Source organism: Antedon mediterranea, chromosome 4, assembly GCF_964355755.1.
Source record: "Antedon mediterranea chromosome 4, ecAntMedi1.1, whole genome shotgun sequence".
NCBI lineage: Eukaryota > Metazoa > Echinodermata > Crinoidea > Comatulida > Antedonidae > Antedon > Antedon mediterranea.
The window spans coordinates 324,570-349,887 of NC_092673.1; the positions used below are offsets into that span (position 1 = coordinate 324,570).

The 25,318-nt window shown below is 34.6% G+C and overlaps 1 protein-coding gene and 1 long non-coding RNA gene across 2 annotated transcripts; one reads left to right on the forward strand and one right to left on the reverse strand.

The window, feature by feature from the left end:
• On the forward strand, positions 1-25,108 carry LOC140048132 (uncharacterized). Its single transcript, XR_011845056.1, has 4 exons — positions 1-80; positions 9,024-9,179; positions 19,053-19,153; positions 24,871-25,108. It is a non-coding gene; the product is annotated as an uncharacterized lncRNA (long non-coding RNA).
• LOC140048131 (cytochrome P450 26B1-like) lies at positions 918-17,889 on the reverse strand. The gene is made up of 5 exons (XM_072093165.1): positions 17,834-17,889; positions 7,067-7,284; positions 4,260-4,757; positions 3,623-4,054; positions 918-3,293 (listed from the first exon to the last, which is right to left on the reverse strand). The coding sequence occupies exons 2-5, from the start codon at positions 7,274-7,276 to the stop codon at positions 2,862-2,864; spliced, it is 1,572 nt and encodes a 523-aa protein (XP_071949266.1). The 5' UTR covers positions 7,277-7,284; positions 17,834-17,889; the 3' UTR covers positions 918-2,861.
• Positions 25,109-25,318: the final 210 nt, after the last annotated feature.

Here is a 25,318-nt window from a genome sequence, read left to right on the forward strand (position 1 = left end):
CGCGCGACTGTGTTATGCACACACAGGTGTTTTTGTTTTTAGTACAGAAAACGCCTAGGAAACAAAACCACATTGAAATTGTAAGTCACTTTTTAAGTATTATTGAAATTAGGAAAGATTAATAGTTCCAGTTGTTTACTTTGATTTTGCTAGGTCTGAAAAATGTAAGCACAGTTCATGCTAGGCCAAATTATATCTTTGTTTAAGATTGCAATTCACTTCTCGCTGTTAATTCTCGAATGCTTGCAGATTCAAAACCGTACAGGATCATGATTATTCTTTATCAGATATATCATTTATTTTTCAAATTATAAAAATCAATATCAGCGTCGTCATCTTTCGAGGAGTCATCCATCTCAATTCAACTACAGTATAAATACTGTATATCATACACACACTGTAGGCTCTGCATACGCACATAATACCCTATCGACAGGTGATCGTGACTCACGGTATCTATACCTGTCGATGTATGTATTTACTCAAAGAATATCTATTTACAATTATATCATCTTATCTTCGTCGTCCTCATCATTATCACCGTCCTCATATAATCACCGTTGTTGTCATGATCATCATCACCGTCATCGTAATCATCATCATAATCATTATTGCTGTAGGCCTAATTGGCGCATTACAAATTCTTATTATTGTTATCGTCGTCGTCTCGTCGTCGATGAATGACAATAAATATATTTTTATCTGTCAACGATTTTAACTTCTATATGAATTTTATATAATCAATGTAAATTTATAGGCCTATATTATGTCATTTGAATATTTAATATGTTATGTGTTGTACTGTATGTTTTATCGAGGGCCCTGAATGATCAGTTCTATTGGAACTTGATAGGCTACCCTCAGTAAAGATGGTAATAAATAAAATAAATAAAAAAATAAATAAAGACAACAAATAATCAATATATCGTTGACCTTTATTGCACTATACATGATCGTGTTTTAAACATTTAAACCCGAAAACAAAAACAGTTGTATACTCAACTACAGTTGTTCCCAATCCGAGAACATGTTTAAAAGCAACAAATATTCAAGTATTCCCCCACAGCTGTTCATAATCATACGTAGTGTAACGTCATGACGTAATGTAACGTCATGACGTAATGTAACGCCATGACGTAATGTAACGTCATGACGTACCGGTAATGTAACGCCATGACGTAATGTAATTGGTAATTTAAAATATTTACAATAAAATGTGTATAGGTATCAATCACAATGCCAACCAAGGTTTTCTAATTTTGACAAATAAAACAAAGGTATTGGTATAGCATAGGGGATTATTTCTTTTAAAAAGCTGATGTTTTGAGATATTACGGTTTGTGGGCTTCACCTGTTATAGGCCTACACACATTTATACATTTGGTGTTCCTAGGCAAGGTATACATTAAGATCGTTCTTAATGATAAATACATATTTTAAAAAATACACACCACTAACAAGTTCCAGTAGCCTATATGAAAATTTAAAAAAATCTAATTGAATAACCAGCACTTGAATTAAGAATATTTGATTCTTCGTCACATCCGGTATACACAGTGGAAAGTTTTCTTTTTAGGGGAAGGGGGGATGTGCGAGGGGGTTGCTACACCTAGATTTGCACGTATACGGAACACGTGATCGTCAAATCCATTGACACTCGTTTAAAATAATGGTTTTATCTAAAAATAAAAAACAAACGTATAAAAATGAAGCATGCAAACTCAATACGATATACCATTTTTAAAACTGATATATAAATATATAATATTTTCAGGCCGACCGAGAATAACTATCTATTTTAATCTCTTTTCAATTAATATGCGACCTCTCCCACTCTTAGTCTTAATCGCCTCATTATTATATTATTTATTTCTTGTTATTTCTACACACGTTACCTTGCATGCCAATTGAATACTTGCATAATCACACCAGTTTGCATAATATTTTAAGGGGTATATATATATTTATAATTATATACTTTATAATTCTTGAATACGTATTCGATTAACATTATTCACATCACATCGAAACATGTGACCGTTGATGTGGATAGACCTGGATTCAGGCCCGTTGTCGCCTGGCCTTGCCTCCCGGCCTAGCCACCCTGCCTAGCCACCCGGCCTAGCCACCCGGCCTAGCCACCCAGCATATTTTAATTAATTTTTTTTCGATCAATGTACATTTTTTATTATACAAAAAACCCGTAAAAGTACTTTGGTTCATACACATATCCTATTTACAATAATAAACTTTTTCCTTTATCAATATTGTTTATCACAACAATTTATAATAAATTAATACAAATGGAATAAAATATAATGTATAATACATTTTTGTGTTGTATTTAACATCACGACACTGTACAGATGTAATAAAAATAGTCTGCGCATCACTTTGCGCTGCGCACGGACGCGTATATAAATGTACGCACTTTTAATATTTTACATAGGTAAGGAAACTTTTCAATGAGAAAGAAGGGTTTTTAGAATTGAATTTATAATGATCTGTAGAATCTCATTGTAAAAATTGAAAAACTACATGCAATACCTGATTTAAAGTGTTTTACATTTCCAATGGAGAAATTAAATTTCCCTAAATAAATTCCCTGAGGAGTCCGTAACAATAGGAACGCAAATTTATAAATAATAATAATAAATATACCTGACAGTATAAAGAAATGGTTATCCAACCATTTGTAGAAGAATGAAAACGATGGAGTGATTTATCGTTTTATGGCTTGACAAAGCGAACGCTTTATTATCTTTGTTCTTTTTATCTACATTTTATTTTTATTTTAGACAGGATAAAAGAAAACGATAATTTAAATTGCAAGTGATTCTAACACGCGCATGGGATAGGTGTTAAACTAACGTAGGTGGGGAGTCCACTCGGCTGTTCGGACCAATTTCATCCACATGGACATAACACTGGACATTCGCATTTGCATCAAGTTTATCTTTTTTTGAAAACTTCAATAAAAGACCATCAGTCGGACGTGGAACGGGCAAGTATGTCATGTGATCTTCTCCCTCTGTTTCCCTTTCCCATTGGCAACTACGAACTAACTCGATCGTTAATAATTTGAGGAAAAGTAACGCGTATTGTTTGCCAATGCAACCGCGCGATCCGCCTCCGAACACGCAATAGTTATGTCTGCTGCCAATTTTGTCTTCCTTTCTTTCGCTGTTAAATCTTTCCGGATCAAACTCTTCCCCTTTCGTGTAGATAGTCGAATGTGACATCGTTTCTCGAATACTCCAGAGAATTGTCCATCCTTTTGGAATCTGCTTTCCCTAAAACATAACAAAAAATGTTATTACATCACGCGTACATATAGTTACATCATAGAGGAATTACGTCGTGATGCCAGAAACACGTGTGAACAGGTGTGGCGAGTAAATGCATGATGAGTAATGTATAGGCCTATTATATTTCTCCCGTTCGTGGCTACAGCTTACTGACAGGAACACAGTTCATTACGCCTGCTGTTTATGTGGGGGTTTGTGGTTGTAAGGTTTGAGAAGAATATTTCAAGGAAGGTTATTGTCATTATTCTCTATTGCCGTTTTGTGGTGACCTACATAATAGTATTATTGGTGCATTTTTAGTAGTAATTTCTTACCTCTAATATAAAAGTCTTTTTCACTTCTCGGAACCCGCCTCCGACTGGTGGCGACATACGTAATGATTCCTTGATGACGCAGTTAAGGTACTTTAATTTTTGTATCTCTTCGAATTCCAGAGGACGGCTGGTGTCTATGAGGCCATGTTCCACAAGCTCCTCTCGCATCTTTTCGACGATTTCCGGATATTTCGTAAGGTTTAACACAAGCATCGTAGCAGCACTAGTTGAGGTCGAGTAGCCATTAAAGAGAAGCTCTACGGCAACTGCCATGATCTGTTCGTTGGTCAGTTGACTGTCGTCTTCGTCGTCCTCGATGTACTCCATTAGTTTGGATAATGCGTCGTTGTGATCACCCGTCAATGGAATTGCTCGCTTCATTTCTACCTTGCTCTTGATCTTATCCACGAGTACTTTTCTGGCTGCCTTTGCCTTTAAGAAAGAAAACAAATGTAATAATATAGTAATTTCAAAGTATAAAATATACGTAATAAATATGTATAGTAATTGTTTTATTTATTTCGAACGCGTTGTTATTTCGTCTTCAATTTTGCAAGCAGGATTTGCATCTTAAATTGTATAGGCTTATACTGTTACATGTTGTAGTATATCAAAAGAAAATACACTGGTGCTTTACCTTGGTTAAACCGGAACCGGGCAAATTGATAGGCAAACTGAACATGTTATCCACCATAGTCTCGAACGTTCTCGTCAACGATCTCGTCTCCTCGGGAGAATAGTTGAAGCCACAGAGAGTTCGGCTGGCAACCCTAAATACCAAATCTCCAAGTTCATGGTACATGACCACAGTCGGTCGTTTGCTCCAGCCACTTAGCGTTCTTGCTATTTCACTATGAATCATGGGTACATACATAGACAGGACAGAGTGTCTAAACGCACGTAAGACTTTCCGACGCATTGATGTATGTCGTTCTCCGACAGCCTGACTTAGAACGTGTGTTCCGAGTATTACCGACGCTGACTTCGGTAACGATGGAAAAAGATATTCGTTCTCGGCCTGGAAGATCTTCTGCAGGTTCTCCGCCCCGTAAATTCGGATAATGGGCTTGCCGAGAATGTGTGTTTTGAAAACCCGTCCATGTTTGGCAAATTTATTCTTGTAAAAATCAACGCTCTGTAAAACAGAAAAAAAAAATATTTAAAATGTAATTACAGACCAGAAATATTTCTTATAAACCACTTTAAGCGTAAAACAATTCTAGACAAGGATTATTTGAACTATCACTTGTTATAGATCAACACTCTTGCGTTACGCTTACGTCGCGTCTTAGTGAAAACCAATCACAATCGCAAACGAGTTGACCAAATTATCAAGCGACAGTTGTATGTTCCATCGCTTGTGATTGGTCAAATCAAGTATGTTGCGCTTAAGTCCTTGTATTGCGTGTCTAGTGCGAACCAATCATAATGCTCGCTTTGTGGCGGTTGACTCGAGCGCGTTAGTACATCTGACTAAAAACAGTGAATGTATACACTTCAATGGTATACAGTATAGTATTATTTTAACAATCGGTATTGTATACTCATCATCATGTAATATATTTAAATGTAAAAAATAGAAAGTTGCCAATGTGTGTCACGGTTCGTCCCGTTAAGATACGGTGTTTTCATCACAGCACACGCCGAACGGAAAAGTTAAAAACGTATTAACTAATGACGACATTTTATTTTAAATGCTATACTCAATCAGAATGATATATCACGTGTTACAGTTAATAAGTTCACAATTATATAGGTTGTTTTGTAGCACGTGCATTTATGTAGGCCTATATATTTTCGGGCATAATTTATTACATTTTTTTTTATTTAAAATTTTAAAAACGCAGTACAGTAATTTATATTCAATTATAATTTAATTTATATTAATATAACAATAATATATATTCCTGTTTGTATTACAAACTCAATTTATTTTTTGCCGAAATTTACAGGAATTAACCACGATCGAATACCTAGGTTGTGACGTCAATACGAAGTAGTATCATTATACCTTACAGTATACAAATTAGCGGGTGTAAATCGTACGTACTGTATGTCACCCGTGTACGACATATTATGCTGTGCTCAATTTGTATAATTTGCGCAAATTAAAATTGCGCAGGATTTCCTTAGACTTCGATGTAAAGTTCGCAAGTACGTAAGTGCAAAAGTTCAACGCAATCCAGTTGACCCACGCATTGGTCAATTCATTTGCATTGCGGTCGTTAACGTCCTTGCTTGCGTTGCGTCCTTGGGAACCATGCTTTATCATAGTAAACTTAATACATGCAAATAACGTACGTTATATCATTTATTGAACGCGCGCGTACAAGTTGGTACAGTACCGTATCACTATCTATTTGTTTGGCTTGTCGATCCATATTAAAGGCAAAGTTAAGTGGAAACAAAATGTTTTTGAAAAACCGCTATTATTCACATTCCTAACCAACCACATGGAATAATACGGTGATATGAAAACAATTCAAATACTTAAAATATTTTGAAGATTAGTATATGTCAGTTGTATTGTGTACACTACAAGATATTTATTTACAGACCAAATTAACATCATAAAGGTGTACTACAAATTTGTACTTTTAACCCCTAATTGTATAAGTTTAATAATGAAAGTATTTATTTCCTATTGTATTCATAAGCTTCAGTGTAATAACAAAGTCTCTAAATGCTTGTTTACTTTATACTTAGCAAAAGTCGATTATATATGTGTGATTTTTTTTTGTAATTTTTAAAATAAACGATTTCGAAGGAATCGACAAATGTATATAGGCCTAGTTAGGCATAAAGCTACAAAACAAAAAGATCATAATTTGGAAATAGTCGTCTGTTGGTCGTAAGGCATCTCTACAATCAACTAAAATACATAACGTTAAATTGCATACCAGTAACATTTTAGTGTCTGGAACTTGTTTATGAGGTGATAACATATTTAACACATACTGACACAAACGTTAAAGAGACGTATACTTTAACGTTAAAGAGACGTATATAATACTTTCTTCTCGTTTTAATATTAATAAAATACAAAAATTGATTTCTAAAAAATACTTATCTCAATCGGTTCTGTATAAGGCGGGTCAATTTTTGTTGGGGTTTTTTTTTGTGCTAATTAGGCTAACGGAAATTATACTCACAGTGGTTTAGAGTATCTAAAATAGTAATGCACATTGTAAACAAATAGACCATAAAGGCTAAGAACCATTAAGTTGTTATTATTTAAAGAGTTATCGTTATCAATAACAAAAAAAAATCTAAAAATTAAATTGTTTGAACTTGGTGTTCAACAATCCTCTTGTTATCTGTTTTTAAAGGCTTACCGTGATATTTGCTCAGTGAAGCAAGCAATGGAAAACGAACGAAAATAATGTACAAAAACATTTTGTATCATCATATGTGTTGTGTACGTCATAACAAAAATGAACATACCTGATATAAAAACTGGAAGGTTTCTCCGACTAGCGGCCATCCCATACTACCATCAGGTAGCGGTTCAGCAAACGATGAGTCGCAGTTCGTATCGTGATATTTTGACCAAAGAAATTTCATAGCAAAAATAAGTAAAAACGGAACGATGACTGGAATAAGAGGCATCAGAATACTGCCGGTTGGCTCCACATTGCCCGTTGCAAACATCATTTTGAATTCTGTGAGGATAAATAAAAGAAAAAAATGATGTGTTTTCCTATCCTTAGTACAGTAACGTTTTCCTTGTTTAGAATATCAACATATATCGTTCCCTCCTAGCTGCTGACATATAAATGGTATCAAATGAGTGAGTTGTGTTTATATTCGCGATTGTTGTGACTTTTTTAAGGGACACTTAACTTAATTCAACTTTATTATTTATAAAGCCACGCCTACTACACAATCCTTTCAACCAATTAGAACACAGTACAATACTCAGTGATTAACAGCCACACACTTTCCAGCTAAAGTATGACGTCACAGGGAGGACGGGAAGGTGAAAAGGTGAACATGAGTATCATAATTGGTTTTAAAGGGCATTGCCTTTAACCTTTGACTCTCTACGGACATTCCAAAATGATTTATTCATAATGATTATTATAAATAATGATAACTTAAGAGATGGACTTTAAAACTACGATTTTTTAAGAGTGAAAATTTGCCAGAGTTTAGAGAGAACAGCAAGTTAGGGCGCCACCACTTATACAACCAAGGAAGAACGAACCAGCAAAATTACAGAATATGGCACTATGCCTTGATTAGACTGATCTGATAAAAGTATAATATGGGTAAAAAGGGAATTCTCCCTTAAATTTTATAGTTGAAATTGTTTTTATAAAGTTAGTAGCTTTATCAGTCATTCACTTGTACAGTATCGGTAAATATTATACATACCTATAGAGTTATAACGTTCGAATTATAAATGTTACATATTTTTAAAAGCGTCAAATCAATAATTTGTAATAACTGCATCTAAAGGTCACACTGACCTTTACCTGTGACGTCATTTTAACACTTTGCGTAGGCGTCACGCACCAGAGTATAATTATGTATAAAAAAAACACGATATTTATGCTACTTTACGTTTAAAACAAACTTTAAAATTAGGATTTTTATTTTTTTTATTACCTTGACTTTTACAAGGCGGTATTATAATAAGATAATTTGTATTATAGTAGGTTCGACGTTATAATGTCGATATAATGGTCGAGGAGCGTTATCATTCGAAGGTCTGTGCGTGTGTCTTTAACTCTTATCCCCTGTAGTAATATAATTGGTAGCTATGTTTTCACATTGTTCATAATTCATAACTCAATTATAATTATATATTTATTGGTTTCTGACGTCACCCTGGACTTCGGTAGACCCTCTGGCCGTTTGTTCCCCCTCAACTTTTTAGGTCCACAGTGTGAGGCCTTGGTTCGCGTACAGCATTTACGTTGAAAACGTCAAGTTTTTAAAACATTTTTTGAACCTGCAAAAATATTAACATTGGATATAAATACGACATGACATTAAATCAGTAATAGGGGCAGTATCAATGGCCTGCCTCCTGTTGCACGATAGACCTACATTCATACCGCTTACCGCCGGATAACGAACGTCTGTATTTTTAACACTTTTGACGAACCAAATGTTTACAAAGGATTTTATTGGAGACGACGAGATTAATGATTTGACAGTTAGCATTTATAGTTATCCAGTTTCTAACTTCATCAACAAGTATATTATATATAAACTCTGCTTCAATTCAAAATCACCTCGCTTGGAGACAGAATATCAATTATAAAACATTTGATTATTATATCATAAGCATCTGTTTCGAAATTTCCTTTTTTTAATCAACACGCAATGGACTGCTCAATGTTTGTATTCTTTATGCGTATTTTGAAAATTAAGGCCCCTCGCCTCTTTTCAGATTAAGTTGTCATGTTTAGAAGACAGTTACTGCAGAAAGCAAGCGAAAGCAGTGTTTTTGAAAGGCATAATCAGACTACGACTGGCTCACTAGTTTATTGCCCAAGGAAACCGACTTACTTCTGTCTAATCTCGATTTGACAAGCTAAGCTACGAGGTAACAAATTCACTTTACTCTAATACATTATTTCATCTGCTATGAATGAAATATATAATATAATTAGATAATACTGTATTTTTTTCATAATTTTGACTCAATAAGTTCAGGAGAATGTTAATATGTTGTCAGCTTATGTTATTCATGTAGGCCTTCTAGTTCCATCTGTTAAGGTGAAAAGTTAACCACCACCAGAAACGGATGTTGAACACCAATTCGTATGTCTTGCCGTGCACTCTGGACAGTTCGGAAATAACGTCATAAGATGGCCAGGACGTTTTCACTGACCGTTTCAACTTATGAACTCGTGCTAAATGATTTGTAAAAAAAACTATTTAGTTTACGGATTCGCGTGACTTTCACCGGAAAGATGTGAGTGTGCTTGTATTAGAATACTCTTCATATTGGCGCCTAAAATTCATGTTCTCGTCATTTGTTTTACGGGTTATGAAGGCATCAACTGGTGCATGATATGATAAAACCAACAGAGGTCCGGATCTTTCTGCAATTTCTATGAATTTAGTCTGTGTCATGTATTTTTTTTCTCTTGGTGACCGTCCGTTGAACCATCAATACGTGAATGATATACCGTATTTAATATCCCGATTGTAGGCAGATTATGAACTGGGGAGATCATATTCAATGTGTGCATATTATGCATTTTTGACGTGCTGCCAGACGTCAGTCGGACAACAGCAATAAAGCTTGTATTGGTTCCCACTAGCGATGCAACACAACAACGTAACGTGACCAATCACAGGCGATGGATTATTCGAAAACTGGCTTGTCATTGGTCAACTCGCTTGCGTTGCGCTTGGGAACCACGCTTAGGGCGTTCACGTTTACGCTGCGTTAATCGTTCGCGTGTTGCCACTCGGTATTGTTAACGGAACGCATTACAACCTTATTGTGTTTATGTGTTTATTGTGTTTTACTGTCTTCGGTTAGGCTCGGTAAATATGATGTTGTAAATAGTTGTTACGTCAATGCTTGCTGTACTGTGGTTTTCCTCGTAACTTAACCTCTTTAATGATTTGTTGTGCCCGGATTGTTATCGTGCCAATAAATATGCGGCAACTCTTAATTGTTTTTAAGAAATATTTTATATACTTCTTTATGTTTCATATCCGTTTGTCGTATATAAAACCTTCTTAACAAGTAATTGGGTCAACATCATCCCCTCATGTCTCGAATTAGGCCCTCAAAAACAACTAATTTGATTCATATTTTACATCATAGATTTGATTACAATATTAGTGATATATCCACCGATATCCTAACAATCATTTTACACTTAAATCCCACTTCTTAGTAATCATTTAAGCACTGTATCAAAGAATAGGAGTTTAGCGTCATCTTCAATAGATTTACCAAACAATGCAACTATTTGTCTGTGACATAGAAAGTGCGTGGCGCCATTGTAACAACTACAAAGACTTTAGGTCGTCAGCAGATACTACGAAACGACTGATAAAGCTGTTTTCCACTTTGACGTAAAGCAAGGAAGCGCACCGCAAATAATTTGACCAATCACGATGCGATATGGATCATCTGAACCAGTGATTGTGATTGGTCTACTTACTTCCGTTACGCATACGTCATTCATTTTTGTTGCGTCCAAAAATGGAAACCAAGATTTTTCTTAAAACTTTGACAGTTTTTTCCTTTTCATGGTAATAACCTGATTTAAAATTAAAGCAAAGCTGTAAAGGAAATAATTTAGATAAATTCAAGGAATTGTGATCACGTGATCCATAATCATTTGCGGAAAATCGTCAAGGAGTCAAGGAGACTATTTTAATACTTATGCCTATGGTGCACTCTCCTGCATGAATGATATCATCACTGTTAGAGCCGGTACATCGTCACACATATTTTAACATTATGATTAAGGCAAGCCTGTCGTTACAAGATTTTACTGTGGGGAACTATTACTTAATTCCCCTTTAGATCTTTTGGGGCATATCCTATTTGATAAACATACAAACATCCAAGGTTTGAATGAAACTTTGATGTGTCACATATCTCTAGAATAAAATCAATAAAATTAATAAAATTATATATAGATGCCTAGTTATTTATACTATTGATGAATAGTCTTACCTTCTCCAACGAAATTGACAAAGTCGTAACATAAAAAGGCCATTTTCTATGATTATCCCGATTTCGATGAGGTTTGGATGTGAAATCACTGATAGTCAATTAAGTTGAGGTACTTATTCAGGGCCAGCTATGTAATGTAAGCCTCGTGAAGGTTATACTACACCTTTCTATTCATTAAAGCTGCCTTGCTAAACCTTAACTCATTCTACTGTCGTTGAAGTTCTGGTAATATTTAGTTAGGTAGGTAGCTTTCCTATGGATGCATTAGGCCTAAGCAGGGATCCCAGGACTACCTAAGTATAATATGACGAAGATTCTGATTGTATACAATCCTATAGGAAGTCGCTGTAGCTTTCTATACACTGTTTCTTATCAAAAAGACCATTTAGCGGTAGACCATTTAGGGTGTAGGGGTATCCTGGCTAGAGGTAGATTTACAGTCGTTATAAACATTTATCATAAAGTATTACAAATAACTATTAAAGTTACTATGGTAAATAAATAAGGTTTTTCTTTCTATTAAGTATTATTATAAAATGCCACGACTAACGTTTAATATTAACTATAATTAATACGATAATTATAGGACAAAATGGGGATGATTATTTTCAAAGAAACGTTTATAAATAAATGTATATAGAAAGTTGAACTTTATTGGTCTCAGAATAACAGATAAGTTAAATTTGTAGTAATGAAATCAATTAAGTGAAAGTTTAAAAGTTTATAAAAACACTAATAATAGTTCAACACTGCCTCTGTGTAATATTAACATTAACAAAATAGAAATCATTAAATATATTTTAGAATTTCCAGTACGGAAATAATAACGTCTCCTTTAATTTGACTATGACCTTTAATGAGTTACGTAATAATCATGTATGTATACAGAACTCAAACAAGTTACTTGAAGGTTAAAGCGTGGTTCCCATTGGACGCATAACACAAGTGTTAATGATCAATCACAGTTTGGATGATCCGTGGAGGAAATTTCCTCCTCTGGGCGCGCTTAAATCCTTGCGTTGCGTCTCTTAGTGGGAACCAAGCTTTAACATTTTAGTAATTTGTCGCAAGAAATTTGCACTGCGATTTTCTGTATGTAACTGCAGGCGATTGATTGAAATTATTCGGAAATATATACTGCCGAAAATTAAGATCCTCGTATCGAGTATTTAAACTTAATTCCGTTTTCGTGGTTCGGATAGAATTAGGTTGTATATTCAGCACACACAGCCGTTGACGAATAAACAAGAAGAGAGATTTGATAGTTTACCGACAGTCGTTTGAGGTGTGTGTTGCAAGTTCCACCTGTCATACCGTGACTTTATCTCTTTAAATATTAGTTTTACAGTACTATTTCTAGTACTGTGTCACCATTCACTGAGTATAATGATTTGAGATGCTGCTACAAAAAATGACTGACACTCACGAGAGAAATTTGTATTTTAAGCTCTGTCTACATTATCAAACTTTTATTTGACAACAAAAATGTAATGTGCCCATATATAGACACGATGATGTCATATCACTACCACATTTGGGCACATCAAACTTTTTTTTTGTCAAACTAGTTTGATATTGTAGACAGAGCCTAACAATTGGTTTACAGAAACACACTACTGCCAATGAAGTTTGATAAAAATGCCATTATCGTATTTAACTCAATATGTTTAGGCTAAGTAATACATTTTTGTAAGCACGTTGAATTTCACCCCGAATTGACTGCTGCTGAACTAATACAATACTTTGTTTCCAAATCGTCAGTTTCCTTACCTTTAGGCAGGAATTGACCTTTTGCGCAATATCAAAATTCCATGGCGTTCAATGACTGATTCGTTATTATTGACGTATTTTTAGTATTGACTAAAACAAATCACAACAAGTAGTAGTGATAAAGGGAATTTCTCCTACGGGGAAATAGCCTAATAACCTTGTAAAGAATCCACATTTGACATTCAAATGGTTTCTCTTTTCTTCATTGAAAATGTTTTCAATATTAATTTTCAGTCCAAATATAGTTTTCATTTCAAATATAGTTTTTAACAGAAAAAAAACATACTACAGACGATACTGCCTTTGTCAGTGTAAAACGAATATATTCCAAACGAGATCACGGACTACTACAGACGACGAGATTATTCTCCGATGTTTTCGTCAAAATTAAATTCCATAACAAGATTTTATCCACGTAAACTCGGTGATCAGACAGAAAGTCCAAGAATTACACAACAACTAGGAATATGGAGTTCAATACACGATATATATATCATCTCTTTATAATGAATTTATAGTAATTAGTAGAAAATGGACATTAAAATCATCACGAGTTTTGTAATGTAATGATGTTCAATTTATAAAGCGCTTATTCTATAAAAAGATTGTCCCAAAGCACTGAGAGAAAAAACAGAAAGAAATTACAAAGAAAAAAAGATGGGGTTTTAAGAGTGTTTTGAAAACTATGATAGAGGGTGCATTTTTAATATATTTGTAGAAATAAACAAGATTCAACGGACTAAAGCTATTTTTAGATATGTTGATATTTTGATTAATTTGTCTTATTTTTTAGTCTGTATAGACCAGTTGTGTCAGCTGGTATTCGTGGCTTTATTAACATGGATTATAAAGCTGGCGCAATTCCGTAAACTGGGCCGATGACTACATATTCACTGTCTCTGAACCCTGTATACAGACAAATCCCATGATTAATATAACATTTATACAGATCATCCGATTAGTTTACAGATTTTATGTATCTTTCTGATTTATGTAGATGTAGTGCTGGAGACATTCGACAAATATTACACTATCATTTGGATTAACTGGACGACATAACACTGCTTTTGCCAGACGTATATTATAGTGTGACGGTGTAACATATTTTTCGGTGAAAAAGGTGCTGTGGTTGCAATTATGTCAGTTATTTTATTTTAAGCCATTGGTCTCTACTGCACGTGTTTTATATCGTAAGCGACCTAAGCGCATTTGAACAATGGATTGTGGTGATGGGTCAACTCAGTTGCGTTGCGCTGCGTCATTTTGTTTCGTCCAATCTTTACGCGTGTTTGTTTGTACTACCAGGTGTTAAGCTCTGTATACAAACTTTATGTGATGTGCCCATTATATTAATATGATGATTTCATATCACCGCCATATTTGGGCACATCACAATTATTTTATCAAACTAGTTTAATATTGTAGACAGAGCTTTAATCAACAGGTAACCAACCGCGCCTGTCCGAGGGAAAATATTTTATTGTTGATGTTCTCGGTAAAGTGTACCGTACGCACATTAGATTGCTTATCGACATGTTATGTGATGTAAACACATTAGACCTGTCTTCCAAGAAAAACGACTGGTTTTGTTATTTTAAGCAATAAAAAACAGGTTCGTTTCCGCTAGTTCAAATAGCTAAACTGTGTATGTTTGGCTTATATTTAATCGATTTTGGTAGACATTCCTGTTTTTTTCCTACTTCTAAAACAGCTAAAGAGTTGTAAAATGATTTTTAGTTTCTCGTAGATATAATCTATTTGAAGTTGTCATAATTCCAAGTCACGTCATTGAACGAACAAACAAACAGCAGGATCTAATTGGAATATTATTAGAGATGGACGTAACCTTGTATGAATCAAGATACAGATCCTGCTGTATTGTGGTAAATGTATGTTCGTTCACTGACTTTTCAGAGCTCACGCAACTGTTTGTTTCGTGCGAAATATTTGTTGTTGTTGTTTTGTTTACAAAATATTTTTTTATCCATCCTTTATTCGAACATAGCCTAAAGCACCTGTTCCTGGTATAAGTATAATGGTATAAGTTCCTAGTGTATACGTATAATGGTATAAGTTTCTGGTATAAGTATGGTATAATTCCTGGTATAAATATTATATAGTTCTTTATTGTTCATGATTGGTTTTTTTGTTTATTGATTGATTCTCTTTTTGTATTCGTTTTATTAATATTTGGCATGTTAAGTACATGCTTAATTTCGTTCACCTTGCAAGGATTCTGGTGCCAATGAATCCATTGACTGCGCGGCGTTCCAAACTTCTTCTGGCACAAGTCCAGCCTCAACACCAGTCAGCAAACTATACTTTCCATTCATGGAAGGATTTTATTTCAGAATACATTGAGTGCGGTAAACCCGAGTTCGTTGAATCGTAGCACAATCCCTCGCGAAAAAAGGACCTTTTTACGTTGCAGTTTGTCTATTTTGAAGGTTATTTACCAATGTTACTCATAGCTTTCGTGTTATTCACCTTAATGCCTGTAGTTTAATTTGAAGTCAATATGCACATCATGTTTACTGAATAAATTGATATTAACGTTGATTTGGCGTTACTGCACTTGCATGTTTTAACTCCACAACCAACAATCCGTAATAAACAACTCGTTGCACTCCGGTAAAGTTTGTTAATTGCACTCAGCTTCGCTGATTGGTGGATACTTTAGTGGTGTAATTCTAATTGGCCAACAAGAATCCCCAAGAAGAGTTATTCTATTCAGAAGGTTATTTGCTTTATTTGCCGCCTTTATTAACGAACCTTTTAATGCTTACATAGTATTAGGCCTACAGTACAAATTATAGTAAAATGATTTGATGATGATGATGCACAATCACGTTGAGCCGGGGAGCAAATTGTTTTCTTAACTCGAACTACTGACGGATATAGGTCGCATTGTTGTGGGGCGTCCGATAAATAGGTTTATCGGCTGTAAACCATATGTTGGTAGATCCACACTTGTTCGTTTCCATCAGACTCCGTCAATATTAAAGCATGGAGGCGTTTGTTTTAATTTACAGGTTCACTAATTGAATATAGGCCTAGTATTACTACAGTCTCATTTCATACCAAACTATGGCGCGCCATAACAAACTTCTGACTTCATACATTACGTATTTTTGGAAGTTGTAATTTATAGATGGGCCGTCAATGCGCACTGAGCTTGGTGGTGCAAACACGGGTTGCCGTCTCCAGTCAGAACGAACAATTTTACTAGCATATATATATTTATATATAAACGTGACTAAACGTGAATGAAAGTTCATATTAATTGAAAATCAACCTTGTAATTTACATTAATTTCTCAAGGTTTATGTAAAGAAATTAAATTTAAATAAAACGGCAAAGTTTGACATTTCACAGACGTAAACTGATATTTGTTACTAAATATAAATACATGAAAATCATCAATTAAAGTAACCTAGAGACAACTTTTTTAATATTAAGTGTTTATCTTGTAAAGGTCATAATACATTCAAATTATGTGTTTATAGAAATAAAATCTGTTAGGCCTACAACTTATTCATGTCGTAATTCATTTATTATCAATTGTTTTTTTTTATCAAAAGTATAATATAATATAATGCCAATGTTCGTTTTTCGTTTAAATTGAAATTAGAGCAAAGAGCAAATTAGTTATAATTATAATTGTAATAATTTTTAATATCTGCAATAGGCCTATCTTCTGTCGTGCAATATAGAGGCCTCAAACAGGGTTTAGTCAACAGTAAATGTGCGCTTTATTAGTGTCTCTTTATTCTATATTTTTAAACAGCGTCCTCTGTCGCAATTGATGTGTCATGGTTATCAAAGTACATTAATGTCTTTTTATTTAGACACCTTCTAATACTAATAGTCGGCGTTTTTGTAATTACATTTTTGTTCTTAATCTGGCATTTTCCATGTTTATGTTGCAAGTGACCTGATATTTTCCTCCAAGCCTAAACACACTAAGGACATTTTAATCGGTTGCCAAATAATAACTTTACCCAGCGATTATTTCCTTAAAACCTGTAGCGGAAGGAACCCTTTTATTATACCACATTCCTAACCTATTGAAAAACCTACCACGTGCCAAAAATGCATTTTTAAATTCAGCAACAAAAGCCTTCAAGATACGAGTATTTTTGTTAAAACTACCATATACACAAACCAATTAAAACACGCAAAGCAAATAGATGATTGTTAGCAAAGTTCAGCACCACTTAAACGGTGTTTTGAATAATTACCGATACTTATATTTTATCAAATTAATCGTTTTCAATCTTTAAACGTCTTAATCATTACTTGTTACGGTTCTCTTTTAATATTCGTCGCACAATCCTCGTTCTATTGCCGTCGTCGTCTACCACCGCCGTCGTCGTCATCGTCTACCAAACATAAATCGTAAAATAATAGAGTGTCGAAGTGCCTGTTGCACAAAACCTTTTCTTTGCAACACGTCGCGCAGTCGGTTTACGGTAGTTCTAATAATACATCCATCTTGATGTAAGTCGTGATGATGAACGGGAAACGAAAACCATGGCGAACAAAATAGGCGAAACAGTTATCTGAAACAATTACTTTTCGAAAATCAAATTAATATGTCTAATTTGTCCAAACCGCAGATATGCAACATATTACTTGAAGTGAAGCGTATATTCGTTGAAATTGTATAATGTTTTAATTACAACAATCGGACCGTTTATATAATTACGGACAGTGTAGAACATCTTTAATAAATGTCTACTTTTAAATTCGATAAAGGATTATAAATAAGTTGAACTTACCAGATAAAGTTAGCTTAACCAAAACAATATAAATGTTGGATTAATAACGTGTTGTGTAGTGTACTAATTTGTACACATTCGCCTCTATCGTATCAGTTGCGAAAGACTGCGCTTTTATAACACATTAATATTCCGTCAAACCAATCATCGCTTAGGTAAATACATCATCTGAATGACCCCCCAAATAGACCCGATACAACAGGGGTATCGGCGTCTGCCAATCACGCGAGACCCATCACGCAAGTCTGATAACTACCTCGTGGGCACGCGTCATCGGTAAACTTTTCCCCGCGATGATTATAAAAGGTAGGCCTAAAAAAAGAAGTTCGTGACAGGACAGGCCTAGAAAAAGGCACACTTTAAACTTAAAGTCATCCGGGTTCAGTAAAAGGGCATGTGTTGTTTGTGACCGGCCATATGTATTCTTATGAGATTAAAAATCGTGTCTTCTTTTATATCTGTGACGTGGATCAAAGAACGACACTGAAAGCAGTATTTACTCTTTCTTTTTGCCTGTGAATCTGGTCAAATAAGGGACATAACCTCTACATACCAATTGTAAGCAAGCTATTGGTATTTATTTGACTATTGTGTAACAAAACTATTATATCAACTAAAGAACCGTTCGTTAACTTTCAATAGGTTTAATATTCACGCGATGAATACGGTACGGAATAATGAAAACAGTTTAATTGTCGGGCAATTGAACATTCTTAAAACATCCACACGAACAAATTAAACAAACTTACCGTTTATAATTATTATGATTTCACCTGCTCATTAGATATGTTTAAAAATGTTCGCAATTATGTATCACTGATTGGTCATCTATATTAATTGTTAAAGCTTATCCCCTGCGAATTTTTTTTTTTTTAAATATGCTATTTTAATGTTAGGGCCTACAGTTATTCACTTCAACAACAAAATAAATCAAACACAAAATTATTTACCTCAATAAACTGTAATTTGGGGCAAACAACATTAAAATTGTCTGTCCGTCGACAATGGTGTTTTGAACCGTTTATTTTGTCTTTTTTTTAAATCAAAATATATAGTTTGAATCCTAAAATTTGAGGTAAATAGATATTACTTGGAAATATATCGGTCATGTGACTATCCTGAATTAATACACTGGATAATTTATGTTTTGTGTTTTACCGCATTGGTTAAAATTAACTATTATTAACAATGACTTTTTGTTGTATTGAACTATTTCTAGGAAGTGTGGAACACGTGGAAAGTCAGCAGATAGGTACGATCTGGTGGAGGTGCACTAAGCAGTACAAGGTTCCTCTGTCAAGGGTTCAGACGATATTCCAGGTAACCCTGTACTATTCGTTCTTTCATATCACGCGCCCGTCCGGAATGTCCAAATATGGCTATTGTCTTGGTTAATTTATTTCAGGAAATTGAGATAATTCAAGCAGTTTTTAATTGACAGAGCTATTATCTTGTTCCTGTGGCATTATATTCCAACTGATGGACTGCTAATTACTATAACATTAGTGGTTCATTTCGCGTTCAAGGTTCACCGTATAATTACAGTAACCCGGATAATCCACTCGTCTGTCATGATAACGGCCGATGTGAAACACCCTTTAATTTCATCACATCAAGTCCGAAATTACATTATCAAAACATGCGTTGCATATAAAGTGTATAGTAAGTATCTATTTCCGAAGTATCATAGGAATATTTGTTAATACATCACATTTTTTTCACATGTATCTAGTTGTAACCTAACCCTTAAACATGGTTCCCACTAGGACGTACGCGCAACGAGTTGACCAATGACAAACCACTATTCGAATAATCCATCGCTTGTGATTGGTCAAATCACTTACATTGCGTTACCTGACCTTACACGCCACCCCTGTCTCCATAAGTAAATCATGCAAATAGGTTATCAGTGAGAAGGTGTTTGTTCGTTCGAGCACTAATGTATTAAATATTAACATTCAATATTATTTGTTTGGCAAGACATACGTGAAACCTTCACTTGTGTTTCACTGGTCAAGGTCAATCTACTCTTGTACGTAGTCATGTGGCGCCCTAATGCGTTCTTCTACAACTTCACGTCTTTCCCTTGGGTACAATCCGTTACGCCGTTTCAATCTTTTCTTTCCGTTACAGATGATGTGTACCCTTTTTTGCTGTGTAACGCAATTACTTTTTTCATAAAAACATTATTCGACCAGTAAACACGGAGTTGCTGTACAACAATTATGAGTACAGTACATAATCAATCAGTTTGTACCATTTTATTGCATGACATTGTTGAAGAATGGCTTTTATTTTAATTAGACTGATAGCTTCGAATTTCGCATTAATGCATTTTCACTATACAAAAACATTTTACTAATTCTGTCCATTACAATCGGTTTATATTTAAAGTTTAAAATGTGTTCTATCTAGTTCTGTGAATGGTTACCGTACCGTAGGCGCGCCTACTCATGATTGAATCAATCAATGCTAAAATTATGTTAATGCAAGCTTAAGTCCGACTTAAAAATGAACGAACATGAAACAACTTCAATTTATCAATTTTAACACGAAGCTGTACAGATTTAAGGAAACTTGTTAACCATTTTAGAATTTAATTTTAGCCAATAAAAATGTTATTTACCGGAGAGGCGCCAGGTCGTAACAAATTCGCAAAACATGTCCTAATTTGATTTCTTTTCTCCGATTCAAAATTAGGTAAGTAGGTCTGAAGGGTCCATAGTTCACCACACGTTACGCTTATGACGTATGAAAGGAACAGGATCGAAATATCGAACAGGCTTTATAACTAGGAGTTGCTGCGTGCGTGTAAGGTATCAAAATCGTGTGTATCGTGGAGAAGCCGCGCGCGTGAAGTATCGAAGTACAGTGGCGTCACGTCCGTATCAAGGAGTAATTGCGCGACGGTTGCCGCGACATTAGTATGCATACTTATAGTTGGCTTTGTGCTCTACTTTGTTCTTTGACTAAAAACCTACAACTAAAACAAAGTTCCGTACAAAGGCATACTATTACTACTACACACAAATTCTCTTCTGGGGTTTCTCCTCCATCTGATGTGTGATGTAGCGCCACCAATTGTTTCTGAACGTTACAGTAAAGAGAACTTAAACTTATCATTTGTTTGACACACTTTTAGTTACAGCATTAATAATAAAATCTTGATTTGCGCACATTTTCCACAACTTTGTAACTCTTAACATCTCGTACTTAGTGTACCGTGTAATTGATGTAAGTCTGTAAAGAAAATTGTACAACCCTTTTTAAAGCGTTCTCTTTAATTCTTTATTAAATATAAAAATTGTTTATTTTATGGTGGAATAAATTACAAAATGTAGTAGTATTGTGGCAATATAATGAAGGAATGCTAATTGATACACGAAATAAACTTGTTTTAAGCCTACTTTACAGAATCTACTGGCGACCTTTTACCGACAGGTAACATAGAACAGTTTTGTACAATCTTTATTATTATATTTAGACGTTCACAAACATTTATAGAGTATTTCTTAATACAGAATGACCGGGTCATACTTGAAACATGATAGGAACGTGTCGAAATTGTTCGCTTCCAAGTTCTCTGAGTTGTTTTGTTGGACAAAACCGTCTCTAGGCTACGCAGTTCATCATATCTGTGTCAGGAGGGACGATGAGAGAGGCAAGCGTGAACTGTGGGTCTGATGCCTGCTGAGATTTCTATGCCATCGTTCATCCTTTGTCAACTCTATTTCATGGTGTTTCATTTGCTTCAATTGAAGTACAGACAAAATATGGTGTACACAACCGTTTGTAATTTAAATTAAACAGATTAATTGTGGTTTTTCAGCCATTAATCATTACCTATTGGTTTAATCACATTACTTAACAACGCTAAGAAAAAAGAACAAAAGTAGAAACGGCCAAAGATCAATAAAAAGGAGTTCAAATAAAGAGTAATCAATTCAATGAGTGTTGAATGTTTGGTTGAATAAACTAGTGTACGTTCAGATGAATTCGCCAAAGAATCACAAAGAATAAATTCTACCGTATTTGTTAACCATATTTCCGCTTATGCTGGTTACATTTGAGGGCCTACCGTATTTATCGTAATTTTCCTCATAACCCGCCTTTTGGATAGAGATCCATTTATACCAAAAATGTTTAGTGTCGACAGTGTTTTTAAAACCAATTTTAAAATGTTGATTTCGTTAGATTATACAATCGTTAATAGCGATATTGTTCAATGTGGAAACGAACCCACGACGCTGTGTTTTACTAAAGAATGGGTAAGCCTTAATGAAAATCGCTGACTCTGCGAAAATACATGGTATTTCGCTGTAGTTAGGTCGCGTTTCTCACGTGTTGACGACGCGTTACCACCAATGCATCTTGCACGAAAACTATTAATTACGTATGGAAATGTTAATTGAAGGCGACTTATTTCCGTCTGTGATTTAATGACCCATATATGAAACGCTTTTCGCCGGACGGATGATGTTTAAAATGTGCGAATGTTTTTTATATATTTGAAAGGTGGTAACGCCTCGTCAGGTTTTAACTGAAAAACATGTCAAAAATCATTTACTATTGTTTCCTGTACATTGCCAAAAAGACAGTGTACATTAAGCAAACTCCACGTTCAAAGGCTTAACTTATTAAACATTCGTTATGTAGGTTATGTCATTTTAAGTATATTGGTATGTATATATTATTATGTACAGCATTACCATCTTTAAGTATTGGTATGTTTATACAGTATTAAGTATTGGTATGTATATATTAAGCGTGGTTCCCACTAGCGACGCAACACAACTTGGACGTAACGCAACGCAAGTGAATTGACTAATCACAAGCGATGGCTTATTCGCTTGTGATTGCTAACTGTCTATAACTTCGCTTGTCATTGGTTAAAACGATTGCGTTGCGTTTACGTCCTTGCGTTACGTTCTAGTGGGAACCAAGCTTTATGTACAGCATTAAGTAGGTTATTTCTTTTTAAGTATTGGTAGGCCTATATATATTATATACAGCATTACCATCTTTAACATTATTATGTATATTATTTTATCCAATCAATTTAATATTTAATATAATTATGCAGGTGCTACTATTTTATATCATTACAAATGTGGAAATAATATGATAAATGTGCGAAGAATACATGATACCGATGACGTCACCGGCAAGTGTTCTTAACCTTTGACATTTATCTACCCATCGCTTGTATTGCTTCAACTTTGTCCACCTGCAGCAGAACCACGATATTCAACTTGTACCAACTGATGTCAAGCGGAAGACATCTGTTCCCCAAGGCAGCGTTATTAATCCGAATTGCTAACACTACCCCGTACATTTACATCCATCATCGATATTTCCTTTTGGCGACAGAACAACTGAACTCTGCAAACACATCCCAAACTGTGCTTGAAACTTCAACTTTACTTCCAGTTACAGGAATAGTTCAAAGTGATGCGCCGAATAGTGATGACGTGATGACTTTTATTTATTTAATGTCAATCACTAAGCTGTTTTATACATTTATTAAATTTCTATAAAATAAACTAGAGCTTGAGAAGTAGGTCGCAAAATATATATAACACCTTTTTTCTGTGAGTTAATTATTTAAAAAGATGAATCGCAATCGGGATCATATTATATAGAACCATACAATAAAAGGCAGCTATAAGGTTGGTGACGCGCATAACTTTTATCCAATCGGGATCGCGCGTTTGGATTTGGTCAATCACGTGACTGCAACCAATCGCTTGATTGTTTAATACTGTTTACCATCGTGAAGGTATTTTACAGGAATCACTAATTACGGTATTGCCGCGAGTGATTATTATTTTGTTATTGAGCTGAAGAAAGGAGGAAAGCGCAATACGTATTAAACAACAAAACATCGTTTAGATTATTTTGTTTCCTTTTTTGGACAGCTATTAATTGTTTAATTAATGTATGTATAATTGGCATATACATGTTTCTATACTCGTGTCGTAACAACCCGTTGGAAATTATATTTCAAATGCTGTTTATAGACAGGAAAACAGAGGCCTAGATCCAAGAAATACTTCACACCTTACGTATAAACTGACTTTGCATTTTAATTATTATCTAATTTCAATCGCTTATTGAATTAGTGTCTTTTATTGCACACATAGTCTGGTCAAGGACATACTTACGATGGCCTCAATTCCGCAAATAGATTCTGCTAGCCTGAGGGAACCTTTCATACAGACCTCATGTTGGAACTGTACCTTTATACTTATACAGTACTGTATATAGAAGATTCTGGTTTTTTTATGGCCATGAATTTTGGCATCTGGCCTGAAATAGGCATTTAATAACGCAAATTTAAGAAATGTTAATATTAAAGATAGGGCCTAGTTGTTGTTTAGTTTGCGTCTCTTAGCCAGAAGGATTTGCTGATTGGTAACAGATTGAATTAGATACAAATTAATGCCACTGGCATTGTACATTTCCAAAACTGTTTAATTTGTATCATCCTAATAACATTCTTGTAATGGTTTTGGGCATCCTACTCCAAATATGCTGTTATATTATGTCGCCACAATCTATCGCCTGATTCTTACTTGGCGCCAATATGTGTATTACAATATATTTTGTTGGTATCTTCTATAGCACTTTGGTATGAAACTTGTCGCCAATGGCTAACTTGACCGCTGCTAATATACTCGACCTTTTCAACCGATGAACTCGGCGATACCTTTAGTATTAGTGCCACAATTAGTGGCACGATATTGACAAATATTAATTATAATGTGTGAAATAAATGCCAAAAGGTTGTATATATCATATACGTATTATTTCAGGAACTAGCAAGTTCGGCATGTATTATAAATAAAAATGATATCAGATATTAACGAGTTGTTTAATTTAAAATGACTCCCATTACACAGGTATTTAAAGATGGGTGAAATAAAAAAATAAGTACAAAAAATGATCGTTACCGGATTAATAACGAAAACGTACCGAAACTTTAAGGCTAGATTTATATTGATAATTCATTCTAAAATGTTTTATTTATTTTATAGATGGTGCCGATTAGCCCTGACGTTATAAGAACAGTCATGTACAGGAACAGTTACGTTACATTTCAGAAGTAATGATAACATGTGAGTTAAGAGATGAACTAAGACACATCAAACTATTATATTTGTTGTTTTTAAATTTTATTCGCACAAAAGAAAGTTTATATGTACACCAAGAAAGAATATATTGAAATTAACGTTGAAAACATTCACAAAGTATACGTGGGGGTATACAGTATACGTGAGGGTATACAGTATACGTGGGGGTATACAGTATACGTGGGGGTATACAGTATACGTGGGGGTATACAGTATACGTGGGGGTATACAGTATAAGTGGGGGTATACAGTATACGTGGGGGTATACAGTATACGTGGGGGTATACAGTATACGTGGGGGGTATACAGTATACGTGGGGGTGTACAGTATACGTGGGGGTGTACAGTATAC